Here is a 14,754-nt window from a genome sequence, read left to right as displayed (position 1 = left end):
ACGTAGACCTCAATCCAAATTCTTATTTTGACTTGATAAACAGTACAAAATAGTTTCATCTTCCTAAGGTCTAGTAGTATTTTAATGTTAACAACAAGTAATTAGTCTTATAAAACAAATTTATATGGTCCTTCGAGCATCATAACTCCTCCTATACAAACTTGCAGGTATAAAACAGGCCGTTTCATATTTCTGAAGGAATATAATCGTTACTTATAGTACTGTTTTCTCATTTGCAATTAAAATTTCAATATTTATGTGTTGTTTCCGTTTCCGTTTCCGTTTCGGTTATGCATTATTAAAATTTCCATTTTAAGAAAATATAAAACAGCTCATTTTAGACTATTAAAATGAAAAATCTCACGCTGTTTTGTTTTCAATATGAATAATTGTTTTGAACTTTTTGAACCATAGGTTTGGTAATAAAAATGCAATTTCCAATTTTGATTTTGTTATATTTTTTTCTTAGGTAGCAACATTAAAAAATAATTTAGGTTAAAATCTTAAGAGAACAAAACAGTATTTTATAATTACAGATTTTGATTTCAAACATATACGTATTTAGTATGAAGATCAGTTAACAATCAGGTTTCACCAATCTTGAAATATTTAAAATTCACTTAAAAAAGAATAAACCAATGTAAAATATTTCAACGATTATAAAAAATAGGAAAAATTGAACATTTTCTGTACATTAAAAATAACAGTGATATGCTGATATGGTCTAAGCATATTCTTTTAAACAGACATTTTAGATATTCTTGCGAAGATTATTTTATTGTAACATGAACACAATGCACAAGATTTCTTATATTTCCTTTTTAATTTTATTAAAAGTTTTTCTTAGTGGATTAGTTTTATAGTTTGTATATAACAATTTTTCCTTATGACTAAATTAATCCTAAATACAAAAAAGATCGTATTTTTTGTGTGAGTGTCTTAGATTTTTCTTTACTAAATTTTTAACCCTGGATATGATGTTAATGACAGCTTATATGTTTTCTTTTTTTTTTTTGGTTTATTTTATGTCAAAATTAATGTGTTTAGTTATAATCATATTTATAATATAGTTAGGTTTTAGTTGAGCTATGGTTGTTTATCAATTCTACAAATTACACCCTATTCCCAAACCACTTTGATTGGAATGATTATTAATTTTTTGATTTAGTTTTTATTTTTATTTTTATTTTTACTTTTGTTTTTGAATTTAATAGTAATTTATTTTGGTTTTGGCACAATAAAAGAATATGTTTCTATTAATTTGATGGTTTTTATCTAATTTTAAATTAAACAATGGGTCGATTTTAATAAAAATTATTCCAAGGTTATCTAGATTTCTGTTTAATGGACAGTATGAACTGAATATTAAGTGGACTATGTCAAACCGTTTTTATTTTATGTAATAAATAAAGGAAATTATCAAATTGAGCTATATGTACCTATTTATTTAATTTACTTAGTCTATTATTTTTTTTATAAAAAAATTAAATATTTTTATTACCTATGTACAAATTTAAAAATAAATTAGAATCATTGTTATGTGTTTTTAAGTAAATGATTTATTGATTGGGAGCTAGCGATAAATTATATTTTTAAAAATTCGCCACTGTATCAGGTTGATATGTTTAATGGAATCAATGATTTTTAAAAACATAATAGTGAAGGGAAATGGTGCATGAATTGAATCGATAACTTATATTTAATGTGCAATATATTTTTTAATATCAAATAAAACGGCCTGGGTTCAACCTAATACAAATCAAACTAAAATGTGCAATTTATATCAAATCAAAGTATTTACTGGCTCCCAATCTATCGAATTTGATCTAGAAAATGATAATACAAAAAAGTACGTATTATATTAACTATATTAACCTAATCGTGACTGTAGAATTGTTTAAAATAAAATCAAATCACGCCATAAATAACAAATGAATAGTAAATAATAATAACAACAATTATTTTTTACAAGTAAAATATCTACAATTTTTTGTGGACGCATTGCAATTAATTTGATTTTCTTGATTGAATTTTTGATTTTTCTATGCTTTTACCTTTTCCTTTTTCCTTTGCCAATCTCTTGTCAAATACATTATGGAATGTTTACTATTTTGCAATGACATGCTTTGTGCATCCGGTTTGTGTAAATATTGTTTATTTAAGTGTTAATTCAATTTAGTTGGCACAGTATACGTTTAAAACAGTTAACATGATGATTTCCGGTCATAGTTTTCTCACTAATTGTGGAATTCTACATACATTTCATTTTAATAAATTACATATACTTAAAACAATTATTGTAAAAAGATATTTATTTTTCTTTTTTCGAATTATTTTATAACTTATTAGTTTTATAACAATAGTCAGTTCTTCTTAATCTAATTTTAGCAAAATAACGTCAATTTCACATTTTTGATGTGTTTTCATTTATCTTATTTTGCTTTTATATTTATTTTTGAAATGAAGGGATGCTTTTTTAGTGTATGGAGTCATTAGTTGATACATACTTTCAGCATTAGTTTACTTAGCGTAGGGATTACTTATATCAGGATTTCGAATTAGGGTATTACTTTGATTTCCGACTGATAAGCTTTCATGGTTGCCAAGCATTTTCTCAGTCTCCTGTCTACTGTTAGCCATTATCCTTCGAATTGTTGGTGCGCAAGGAGTGCGTCAAAGCCGTGACTCCTGCGCATGCTCACGTCAAACCTGACCATGTGTATTCATGTGCATTGACTCCGTGTCGGAGGTGGCGTTTATTTGTGCTGGCGGGTAGTACTGAAAGTTAATGCAATTTGAAATAACCTGTTATTAATTAGATGTTGTTCCTTTAAGGTCGTTCGGTATGAAATTATAAATAGAATATGCAATTTTCAATTTTCCAATACAAAAATGTGTCGAGACTAAAACGATTATTTTTTGAATGCAGTGAGAATTGTATTGTCTACAAAAATGAAACTATAGTTAGTCGGTAAACTTTGAAAAATTTGTAACGAAAATAATAAAAGTTGAACTCTTGCATGTACGTTACATTATATGAGAAGCATCACCATAATTTTTGAGGTTAAATTTAAAAAAATCGTTAAAGCAAGTTCGAGAACTATTACTAAAAGTACTTTGTGTTTTAGTTCAATGAAATGAAAAATCTTATTTTTAACTTTATGCAAATATACGCATGAGCACATATTCTATAAAAACATCACATACATACATATGCATTGTATGCAAATTTTGTCAATTTAAATTCGATTCTGCTTTTATAAAATACTTACCCCGACTCTACCATTGTCATAATCTCTGCTGGCTTGAATTGTTAATTTAGCCTTAGAGTGCATTGCATCTGATAGAGAATTTCTTTGATGGCGGCCTCCTGTCGCCGATGATGAAGACGATGAGGAGGATTTACTCTTAAAGCAGAATTCAATTATTGCTACAAAGACTGCCACTAGGAGACCACCAATTAATATATAGAATATTCCGGCCACATTACTCAATGAAAGTTCGTTATGCGAGGTCTCTTGATTGTCTTTGTTCAGATTGCATTCAGTCTTATCATACCACCACTTGTTACGCAGTTTAATAAGCTCACCATTTTCTTTCAAAGAAAGCACAGCTAAATTAATTGGATCTCTGAAATACAGTTAGATTAAAGTTGAAAAATTGTAGTTAGATTATTTGATAAAGCTATTGATAGAAATTTCTCACTTTAAAGGTGATCCAATTGGAGTGGCTATACCAAAACCTTTGGTATCTAAATTTCGCCCCACTTTCATTGTATCGCATGGTTCCCGAGCATTAACATATTCATTCTTCGGTGACTCGACCAATAGAGCGTACTTTCCTTTGGATGTTCTCACTCGACTTATGCCCTCATCGTAGGTGTTAACAAAGACATGTTTTCTGGAGTTCATATATTCCCACATCTTATTATGCAGACCGATCTGAGATCTCTGAAAAAATGCATGACATTGACTTTGATTATAGGTACTCTTAATAAATAGTGCAATACAAATTCTTCAAGATTTCATTAAGTTTAACATTTTTTTAAAATCAAGAATAGCATAAACTTACCCTGAAGAAGTCCCACGTTGAACCATGGAGCAAAGTTCCGTATTGGACTTCAGTTTGTGTAGCCAGATCTTCTGGTGAGTTTATCGGTGTTACCATCCGTTCGACTGTTAGGAACGCTGCCAAGTTAGCAGTGTATGATGAAATGAGTATCAATGTGAAGAACCACCAAACAGACCCAACAATCCGCCCGGATATTGATCGTGGGCTTATGTCACATCCTTGTTGCATAAATGCAGCCAATGAAAACCAGAATGAATTCAAAATACTGAAATCATTTACAACTACGGCGGGAGATGCGTATGCCGCTGGGGCTCCAGGTGGTATTTGTTGTTGTTGTTGGTTTGGAATTTGATCAGGATGTATATTTATAGCATCTGTTAGAATTATTTGCATATGAATTTACATACATAAATGTAGATTTTAGTTATGTATTTTGTTTACCTGAATATTGAATAAGTCGCCATTCATAAGGTGAAAATCTTGATACGAAAAACAAAACGATACTGACTCCAATATAACTGAATATGACACTAACCTAAATATATTAATAAGATTGGAAGTTGAAAAAAAGAATTTTATTTATTAAATGCATACTAAAGTAAAGTTGTGTTAATGTTAATTATAAATTTGAACTTGCCCATATTTCCTGGGAGAGAGGATTCATAAAACTGAATACACCTGGAGTCTGTTTGACTGGCTTTTTTATCATAATCGAAATTCCTAACGACATGAAGGGCTTGCTAAAATCAATAACTCTCTCACGTTCAGCTGTTATTGTCATTGGAGCTATGGCTATGTCCGCTTCCTGTAGGCAGAAGTTTTCGGTTGGTTGAGAATCCTTTGGACACAACATAAACACTTACCCTCCGCACAAGCTCTCCCACCATACCATCCCAACCACCACGCACATTCGGATTTTCTGCACCATATCCTCCATCTTTAACTAAGCGCATCTCATCTGACACCGAAAACAAATTTCACTTATAAATCCAAAATAATATGTGGAAAGAGAAAAACAACTTACAATTTATTCCCAATTTCTTTGCCAGTAAATCGGCTAAGTCCTTACAATACCCTTCGAAGCTATCGTCTTTCTTAAGCATTATATATGGTTCCTCGAGTAGTGTTGTGACAATGTATGTACGATTTTTCTCAAATTCCACAGGGGGTCGAAGGCGCACGTATTTTGCTGACAAGGGCATTAGGCCAGCCTCATCGGACCACTCAGCAACTTTAACCATTGCGCTATTCACAGTCATTTCAACAATGTGTAGAGTATAATTTTGCCTTCGGCCATCATCATTGAATTTGATGTCCCCTGTTAATCCTTCTATCTCCACCTGCAGGCGAACATTTTATACGCTATGAGTTTCTGTTATACTTTTATAAGCCCATGTTAAGCCACATATTCCTCTTCCCTCTTCCCTTTGCCCATAGCCCTTTGGCCTATGCATACAAAGTAAATTTCTTCTTTTCTTACCTTTCGCAAATATCGTGAAATTTTATCACCATGTTCCCAAGGGTTTACCCATCCTCTGGAAGTGTTACAATCCAAAGCACGTGTACTTGTTCCCACGTTACTACCGCTCGATGCTGTTGTTCCATTCGCTGGACTGGGTATTAGTGTCTGACTCCGGCGCTGGACATTGTTTCTGAACTGATCTGGTTTCTTGCGAAGGATTTTATTGAAAGCCTCAACCAGAACAAATACTGCGTCGTACATAAGAGCTGCTTGTGCCTGAGAATTTAAATGTAATCCCATCTTAAATCAATGTCCTCATGTTCCATTGTACAACTCTACATTCTTTTTCTCTTATAGTTCTTACCGAAATTGAATCCCTTCCAGCACCAACCGAGGTCACAGGATCCAGGCGCTTCCAATTTTCGTAAAATTCTCTCACCAACCGCCGGTTTGTGTCAACAATTCTGAACCCGGTTATATTAATAGCACCAAATTCAATAACTTCGCTCTCCCATCTATCGTCCATAACCTGGATTTTTGTTTTATATTTTTGTATTTTTGTTTATGTTTATTGTGCTACTTTTTTGTTCTCTATATAAATAAAAATCTTACCAAACCACTGAGCAAATAGTGGTATGTGCGTCTGCCTAGTGCAATATCCCTGACATGAGTTATGAGAATTTCTTTTGCCATTTCCGTTGGGCAATCAAGCACAATATATTTGTTTGTCCAACGACTTAAGTCCTCCAGGGTATGTAGAAATTCTATTGCCATGGTAACGTTTGCTATACGTTTGACCATTTCCACTTGAAATGACTCATTTCCGGGCTTTAGTCCTTGGTAAATTTGCTGCAGTCTCAGAAGGCCTGTTAAATAGAAATAAAAATACAAAATAAAAAGAAATGATGTAACAAGGCGATGCGTTAAATGGGAAAATATTAAATTTAAGATTGGATTAATTATATTCTCAGCCAAAAGCTGTTTTGCAGATTTTCGGATGTTTTTTTCTTATTTTTTATTAAACTAAGCTTGTGCACCATAGAATTCTGGGAAATGTTATGAGTTTAATTGAGTTGAATTGCAACCTTAGGTCGTTTATTTTGTTTTCGCTATTGTGTCATTAAAAATTGGTATTTTTGTATTCCATTAGCAGGAAGTGTTATGTATAGTAAAAAAAGCATTTAATTTATAATTACCGTCGTGTGAATCATAAAGGTATATTATTCTTTGCCAACCGTAGAATTGTATTGTGTCAATAATTGCTTGGTGATAGTCAGGTCTCATACTTATTGCAAAATCAAGAAATCCGGATGATGGTGTCAAAACCTGCAATGAAAATTATCAAAAATCTGTAAAAAAAATTTGTAAACAAGGTAAATTTTCATACTTTTTCTGGAAACCACGGTGTCACAAATGGCATTTGAAAAGTGTTGCTATATGAGTGTAATGTATCAAATGAATCTGGTGATACAGCTCCAAGCATTGAATACACCCCTCTTGAGAACTGGTTGCATACTAAAACAAGGTATTGTGTTAACGAAAATCTTTCCAGGAATATTTAATCAGTAGGTGCACTTGACAGTCAAGGGAAATCTTTGTTTTTCTTTGTAAAGTATATTTTGTATTTATTATTTTTCAAGAGATGTTTAAAAAATGTTAAAACAGCTAAGATTTGAGTTTTTGCGTAATATTTAGCAACTATAATTAGAAAAAGAAATTTGCTGTAAAGTATTATTGCTTTGGTAAAATACTGTTTTTCATTTTTTTAACATGAGCAAACGTTTTTCTATTGTTTATTGCTTTTAAATTTATACTGCTTTTCTTAATTGCAGAGAGTTTTTATGATGGCTTCCCATCGTTGGGTAGCTTTATTTATTTGCTAAGAAAAAACATAAAGTTAATAAGTTATTTAACTGATTTAAATAACGTTGAAAAATTTTTGGTTTAAGAATAAAAAAATATTTGATTGGTTTTTAAATAACATCACATTTTATTTCGTTAGTGAGTTTTACGTTTCAAATTCTAAACAACAAATTTTAACTAATAAGAAGAGTTTTCTGTAGACTACGAATTTTAATTTATAATTTGTTTAAAACTAATATCATAAAAATATAAAATGTTCTTAAAATAATTTATCAATTTATATATTTATTCAGTTCAAATTGTTTTGAAAATGGTATATTTTTAGCTGAAACAAAATAAACGTTGATATATAAATTTCGTTTTGCCAGCGAAAAAATCGCTCTTTCTAATCAACTCATATCTAATGTTCTATAATGATGGCAGTTTTGTTGGCATTTGATATGTGGAAAACCCACTACAGCGGCAACTGGCAAAAACCGAACAGTGTTTGCATACTAAAACTTAATATTTGAATAAAAATTAAAAAGTGAAATTGGTTACGAAGGCTTTCTATTAATATTTGCAATGCAAGAAGAAAATTTTAGAAACTTGATTCATTTTAGTTACTTCATTTGAAAACAAAATGTTCTTGATTGAGTGCCGCACGGCTACGTTAATTTTTTACGTGTGTATTATATTACCCAAGGTCTTTTTTAATTTTTTTTATATTAAATGAGAACAAATTAGTAAAAAAATATTGCTATACTCTTATGAAAAATGTTTGCTCTGCTAAATTCAACCTTTTAATTTGTATTTTCGACAAGAATTTTTAAAATATACCTTTACAAAATTTACGAGTGTACAAATATGTGAATTTTTTGGTAAAAACTTTGTCAGTCATAACTTTCAACTTAAAAATGATTGTGTTCCAAAACGAAAACAGTTAAGGCGTTGTACAAAGATATTACCTTAGCTGTCAACAAATGTCGAAATAAATATTATTTTTTTTATGATATCTTTAGGCTAATGTTTCAAAAGTGATATTTTAAGTTAACAAATTAATATCCAATTTTTTAAACCTTTAAACGTCTTTTAAAAATTAAAAGTACTTTTAGGACAAGATAAATTTAATTTTTGAAGAGACTTGGGATCAATTTAAGCAAAATAAACATTTATTGGTATAGGTTTTTAGATGCTATATTTCTAAATAGAACTGAAAATCGATAATTTGTCATAATTATTGAGCAGCCTTTACTGGTTTCATTACATAAACGGCAATTTTAAAGTTTAAAAATTAGGCAATAACCACGGGTGGTTAGATACACAGTACACATTTCTATTTTAGTTCGACATTTTTATAAAAAATAATCTGTAGCAACCTATATAAGTGTTTAGTTTATAAATAAAATAAATCAGGTGGATCAACAATCCCTTCAGATCTTTAGCCTAATGACTTAAAACTCTCAAACATTCTTGTGTGCGAGGAATGTTTTCAGAGATGGAAGGGACCTGCAGTTTATATGACGAATCCGAACGACTGATTTGAGAATGCAATTTTCATGACATCATGACATGAAGAATTACTCTTGGAGGATTTGTCAATTCCTCACAAGAGGCAGTACCAGGGGAAAAAGTTAGGTGGCAAAGGCAAGGATTGACCCCAACACCCCTTGCATGACAGTCCAACGCACTAACCATCACGTTACGGGTACTAATACCTGGGAAATGAATCCTAAAAATTTTGGTTTTGAGTATTTAAAATTTATGCAAATTAAAACTTGTATGTACTAATACGAATGGTTCTGCAACATGAATTAAGGAGGTATAAAGATCAGAAGTAGTTTAAACCTAAAGATTTATTATTTTTTCTTTTTATGAAAATATTAAAACAAGATGTAATGACAAATCATTTGAAAAACTCCAAACAATATCGATTTCATCATTCGATTTGAAAAGAAAGCGGAACTTTAAATTTAATAATATTTGCAAAATATCAAAAAAAATCCCTGACTCAAAAGCCTAAGCTTTAAAAAACTGCTACAGTTATCTTATTTTAGATCTTGTCCCCTATGTGATTTAAAAAGAAACTCGACTCATGTCCATAAGTTACCCACACACAGTTTTAATTCATGCCACGTCTTATTTAGTCCAATATTGAAAACGATTATAGGTATTTTTTTGCAACTTAAACTCGTAAACATGTTAGTTTATTATGACTTATGTCTTTCGCTTTTTTCGTCTTTTTTTTGAGCAACTATCGAAACATATTATAACTTTAACACATATAAAGGATGTTCCAATATGAGGTCTTCTTTTCAATTGCCCACTGTTTTTAAAATGCAGCTATTAATTAAATAGAAACAAAACACTCCTTATCAATGCATTGAAATGGTTAAAATTTATTTACAAAAATGTTTCCTGACAGTGATATTTCTCGAAGAGGTTCGCACAATTGGCCACCAACATCAGGTTTTTGACACTTTTACACTTTTTTCTTTCTGAACCACATAAAACATAAGGCCTACGCCAATGTTTTACAATTGATTTAAGGTGTTCCATATGAATTTTTTTTTTAAATTATATAAAATATACATTCGCAAATGTGTGTCTTGGCTTCATTTTATGAACAAATACAGCGGCAACTGAAAGCCAGGCCATATGGCCGATATCGTATTCCACTATCAATGACTTCTTGACAATTTGATTTCTCCTAAAAAATACTCGATTTTTGAAAAACCTTGAATATATGTATTCATAATTTTTACAAAATAAAAATACTATAGTAATTCTTTCTTATTAAGAGACTTTATAAGGTTGAAATTTGTTTGAATGAAAGTGTTTCCATAAAAAATAATTAAAAATAAACGCTTTATGAAATCACAAACAAAATTTAAAACCATTTTTCACTTTGCATTAAAATGTAAAATAACTACGAAAGTATTGAAATAAATAAAATAAGATGTAACTTCGTAAATAATTATTTTAATTTATTAATAAGAAGAAACAAGGACAACCTTTAAATGAAGATATAATTTCAATTAGTATTATAACTTCTTTCTGTTAAAACAATTTGTAAACATTTTCCTTCCTGAATTCCTCTTAAGTGTTCAAAACTATCCGTATCTGCTTTTATCAATGTTTGGAATTTAAATTTATTTAAAAGCAATTTTGAGACTTGATATTATATGGGGTTGGAAACTTAAATAATAGTTTATTTTGTAATATCATGCTAAAGAAAAAGTTACATTGCCCGTAACTTATATCAATCACAACAATATGTATATATCATGAAGTTTAAAAAAAAGATCTTAGGAAAAAGAGTGGTGGGCTTTAAAATACCTATAACTACGAAATTTCAAGTTAAAAATAACATTTTTATTTGTAAATTTAAGATGTTTATGTTTTTAAACTTAAATAAACATACTTCGGTCTTTTCTTCATCGGATTACTGTTTTTTTGAGCAATAAGTAAGCAACAACTCGCACTTTCAAGTCAATAAATGCAAAACGTATAGAAGTGTCGGAAAAAAGTTGATGTTTAACATTTTTCAAAAATCTTGAAAATGTAACATATGCACTGAAATGAGTGGAGATACTGGGTACTCAAAACTTGTAAATAAAATGACTGCAAACTATGTGTATGTATGTGTACACCAATTTATATGTATTGCAATTTTGTTTTTGAACATTGACCTTAATAACTAACTAAGTGCTGATGCATATTAATTTTGAATTTCTGAGAGGAGAAAAACGGCTACAATAAAAAAAAACTATAGAGAAAAATAGTTGGGCAATGATAAAGGTTGAAGTTTTAGTTATTAAGAAAAATTAAAATTGTTGATGAACATATTTACAGATATAGATATACAGACAGGAAATTGTCAAAACTTATGTTTTAATAACCGATATTTTAAAAATAAACACATCCTAACTTATTTATTGTATATAATTTGGTGGACGGATGGGAACTCCATGCAGTTCGGTAGATCAGAAGGGCTTTTTTTATCTTTAATAATTAAAACAAAAATATTTGCATACATTTTGTAATGAAAGTTCAAAACAAACAATATAGTATGTATTTCAAGACTTTTTAAAGATATTTTTGAAAATAAATATGATGGATTTAACCCGATATTATTAAATTTGTTTAATAACATGTACAGTTTATATGTTTGTCAAAACTATTTCTTCCAGAAAAACAAATCCACTTAAATTTGCCGATTAGCTGATTCACGCTATAAATTACAATTTATAACAAATCACCTAACACAACTATTCATGACTGTCCTAACGATTTAAATATTGAATATATATTGATTTGATATCAATATTCATTAACTTAACAAAAATATTGTCAGTACTGAACGGAAACTTATTTTTCTTTAAAGAATTGATAATTCCTAATAAGCCTTACAAGTTTCATACATTAAAATAAATCCCAGCTTAGCTTTTTTATGGAATAGAACCGTTTTTATCAATGTTGTCTAAGATAATACAATTTATTGTTTTAATATATGATGAATAATATTTTATTTTCCCATTTTTTATTATTTTGTTCTCTTGATTACGATATTTTTAATTCTCCATAATAGTAAAATAAAAACTGTAAGCTTTCATTTTCCTAAAGAATTAGATTATCATTAGATAACTTTCAAAACACGTCACTATTTTACTTAGGTTTTTAAGGCTTTAATCTAAATAAACTCATGACACAAAATAAACATTATGTTTTTATTAGGATCAGAAAACGAGCCAAAATGTTCATAAGTTACAACAACACATTTTCTAAAATGATCGTCTGCCTGTACCGCAGACTATAATGAGCTGCGAATGTCTGCTATGACAGTTTTACTTGCCATAAACTCCATAAATTGTGCCGAAAAAAAGTAAACAGTACAAAAACATAGAAATTATGAACTTATTATATTTTATTATTTCAAAACTCGAACTGAAAATCAAAAAAATGGCCAATTCATATTTTCTTCCGTACCGCAATGTGTACGAATAGTACTAATTATTTTTAATGGTGCCCTTGGAAACCAAAGTCTTTATTTTGTTATTATAAGAATATCAAATTCAAGGCTCCTACTTTTGAGATTGTGGCAGTTTTTGCTAAGAAAAAAACACAAAGTATTTTTGCTCCAATAATTTTCTTTGCTCACCAATTGTTTTAAATAGAGATCTAGTAAAAAGTTCTATGTTCTATGTTTTAAATTTTGTCGTACTGTTTATCCATTAGAAAAATGATACCTAACTATCAAAATTCTTAATTTTGTCTTTTATTTGTGTATTTAAATAGTTTTAATGTAGTTTTTACTTAAATTATTAAAAATAGTTTTACAAATTACTTGCAAGATACATAAATTGACTTTATAATCAAATTATGCAAAGCTTTGTTTAAAATATAAATGAAATGTAAAAGATTTGAATCCCTTGACCGTCAGTTACACAGCTTTTATATTTTGATAAGGCATACTTAATCGAGAGAGCTTGAAGGCATCAGCAGTATTAATTACGTCCACATATGCCTGTAACTCAAATCTCCGTGAAGACACATTCAGGTTATGATTCAACATGGCATACTTGAAAGCAGACTGAACTTCATCTGTTCCCTGCTCGAAAATAGCACCTACACACCAAAAGTAATAAAATCCATAAATATGTAAATCCATATGCAGCCGTTGTTTGTTATAGGTCTACTCGAAACTCAAAACTCATATTCGATAGAGATAAATCCTTTTGAAGCAAAGGCATGACATTGTGATAAAACTTACCAAGAGGAATTTTTTCTGTCAACGATTGTTGGGCAACTGTACATTGTATCCAAAAAGTTGCAGGTAATATCCATAGTGTAACAAAGGTAATCCCATAAAACATTTTCGGAACAATATGAACTAAAAGAAAGATTTTTATCGAACCATTCACAATCATATGTAGATACTTGCACAACTCTTTGTAACAAATAAAAAGGCCAATATACACTTACACTAACTCGTCAAAGACCAAGAGCTAGGGCACTTATAAGACTGAATTTCTACGAGTGAGAAATATTTTGAAAAAACGTATAATAATATTACCCCGCCACAGGAATTAAGATTCATTTGGATTTATTTTAACGGCTCAATAGTAGAATTTCTTAATCACTTCCTTTTGCTTTCCGTAACGAGGAAAAAAGGGAATAATCAAAAAATCATGGCCGACGACGTGATCTTTCGATTCGATTCGATACGATTCACTTCGCTTCGATTCAGTTCTTCACTCACTTTGCGCTATGTACACATGATTTCTTTAACTTTTTAAGGACTTATAACAAAACATATGATTGCGGCATCCTTTCGCGAACACCTTTGAGCCATATCACTGTAATTATTGCGATAAAAGTATTTCCTCAAAACTTTGGAAAAGATTACGTTTCAAAAACTCGCACCGCACAGATAAGGTTTGATTTTTTCTCGTGTACTTAATAAAAAAAATATATCCTTATTACAGAATGTGTTTCTCATTAATATCACAAAAAACCGTTTCGATTTTTTTGGACTGCCGCAGCTCACGTTCGAATATGTACTAAAAGTGCCAAAGCATCTCAGTTCAAATTTTACCCTAACTAACAAGTGACTCCGCATACATAATCCCCAAGAACTTTTTAAAGTTTGTAAAAGATGCTTTTGCTCCCAGTGATGATGTCTGTGATGCTAACTTCTGTGTGAATCCTTGCGTTTGGCTTTTGTTTCCTTTTACTCTTCCTTTTATTTGTATTCGTTCACGAGGACCCCCTTTTACATCGTAACAAGTGATTCAAGTTCCAGTGGGTGTGGGTGTGGGTGTGAGAGTGTTGTCAGTGATGCTGGCGAAAGTAGGACATTTAAGAGATTATTTCTGTCAGCTCCTGTGCTGCGCAGGCCTTCTTGTTACTGACCTAACTATTGAGGTATTATGGGTAATTTTTGCAGTGGTTACTCATTTTTATGGATTTGCCTCTTTGAAAACTTTGCTTATTATTTTCTCTTTTGTAAAACCTTCTAAAAGAGCATGTAAAACAGGACTGTTCATTCTCATTGAATGTTGGTATAACATACTTATTTTAGAACTACTCTATATATGATATATTCTTATTTCTCAAAAATGAAACACATCATACACTCTCCTACATATATTTTGAGTTCCCCAATATAAAAGCTTTGTTACACAAAACGATTTTATATAGAACGAAAATATTACTTTAACTTTTGGTAGGCAACAGACTTCCTATTTGTAAATATCTCTCATTTTGTATTTAATCTTTTGATGGAAAAAATAGAACTTCTCGGGAAAATAAATCACACCAGAAGTATAAAAACCGAAGAAAAAGCCAACAGAATGGCTAAGTTAATAGAAGCAAGG

At 30.2% G+C, this 14,754-nt stretch overlaps 1 protein-coding gene across 2 annotated transcripts; it reads right to left on the bottom strand.

Annotated features, from left to right (window-relative positions):
* Positions 1-443: 443 nt before the first annotated feature.
* On the bottom strand, positions 444-13,915 carry LOC129947299 (glutamate receptor 1-like). Of its 2 annotated transcripts, none has more exons than XM_056057812.1 (16): positions 13,361-13,915; positions 13,149-13,268; positions 12,851-13,003; positions 6,921-7,048; positions 6,730-6,859; positions 6,146-6,399; positions 5,898-6,062; positions 5,552-5,809; positions 5,096-5,411; positions 4,935-5,029; positions 4,709-4,876; positions 4,513-4,606; positions 4,072-4,445; positions 3,706-3,950; positions 3,273-3,630; positions 444-2,805 (listed from the first exon to the last, which is right to left on the bottom strand). In XM_056057812.1, the coding sequence occupies exons 2-16, from the start codon at positions 13,249-13,251 to the stop codon at positions 2,704-2,706; spliced, it is 2,943 nt and encodes a 980-aa protein (XP_055913787.1). In that variant the 5' UTR covers positions 13,252-13,268; positions 13,361-13,915; the 3' UTR covers positions 444-2,703. The 2 variants fall into 2 exon arrangements, with proteins under 2 accessions (XP_055913787.1, XP_055913788.1); XM_056057813.1 differs by having other exon boundaries at positions 444-2,778.
* Positions 13,916-14,754: the final 839 nt, after the last annotated feature.

The sequence above is a fragment of the Eupeodes corollae genome, chromosome 2 (genome assembly GCF_945859685.1).
Source record: "Eupeodes corollae chromosome 2, idEupCoro1.1, whole genome shotgun sequence".
Classification (NCBI taxonomy): Eukaryota; Metazoa; Arthropoda; class Insecta; order Diptera; family Syrphidae; genus Eupeodes; species Eupeodes corollae.
Note: the sequence above shows the minus strand (reverse complement) of the source record. Positions and strands in the feature narration are given on the sequence as shown.

Coding starts and splice junctions, on each gene's coding strand:
- LOC129947299 (XM_056057812.1), bottom strand. CDS start 13,251: ATGTTTTATGGGATTACCTTTGTTACACTATGGATATTACCTGCAACT. Junction 6,063..6,145: donor ACTATTTGCTCAGTGGTTTG/GTAAGATTTTTA, acceptor ACAAAAATCCAG/GTTATGGACGATAGATGGGA. Junction 3,631..3,705: donor CCAATTGGATCACCTTTAAA/GTGAGAAATTTC, acceptor ACTGTATTTCAG/AGATCCAATTAATTTAGCTG.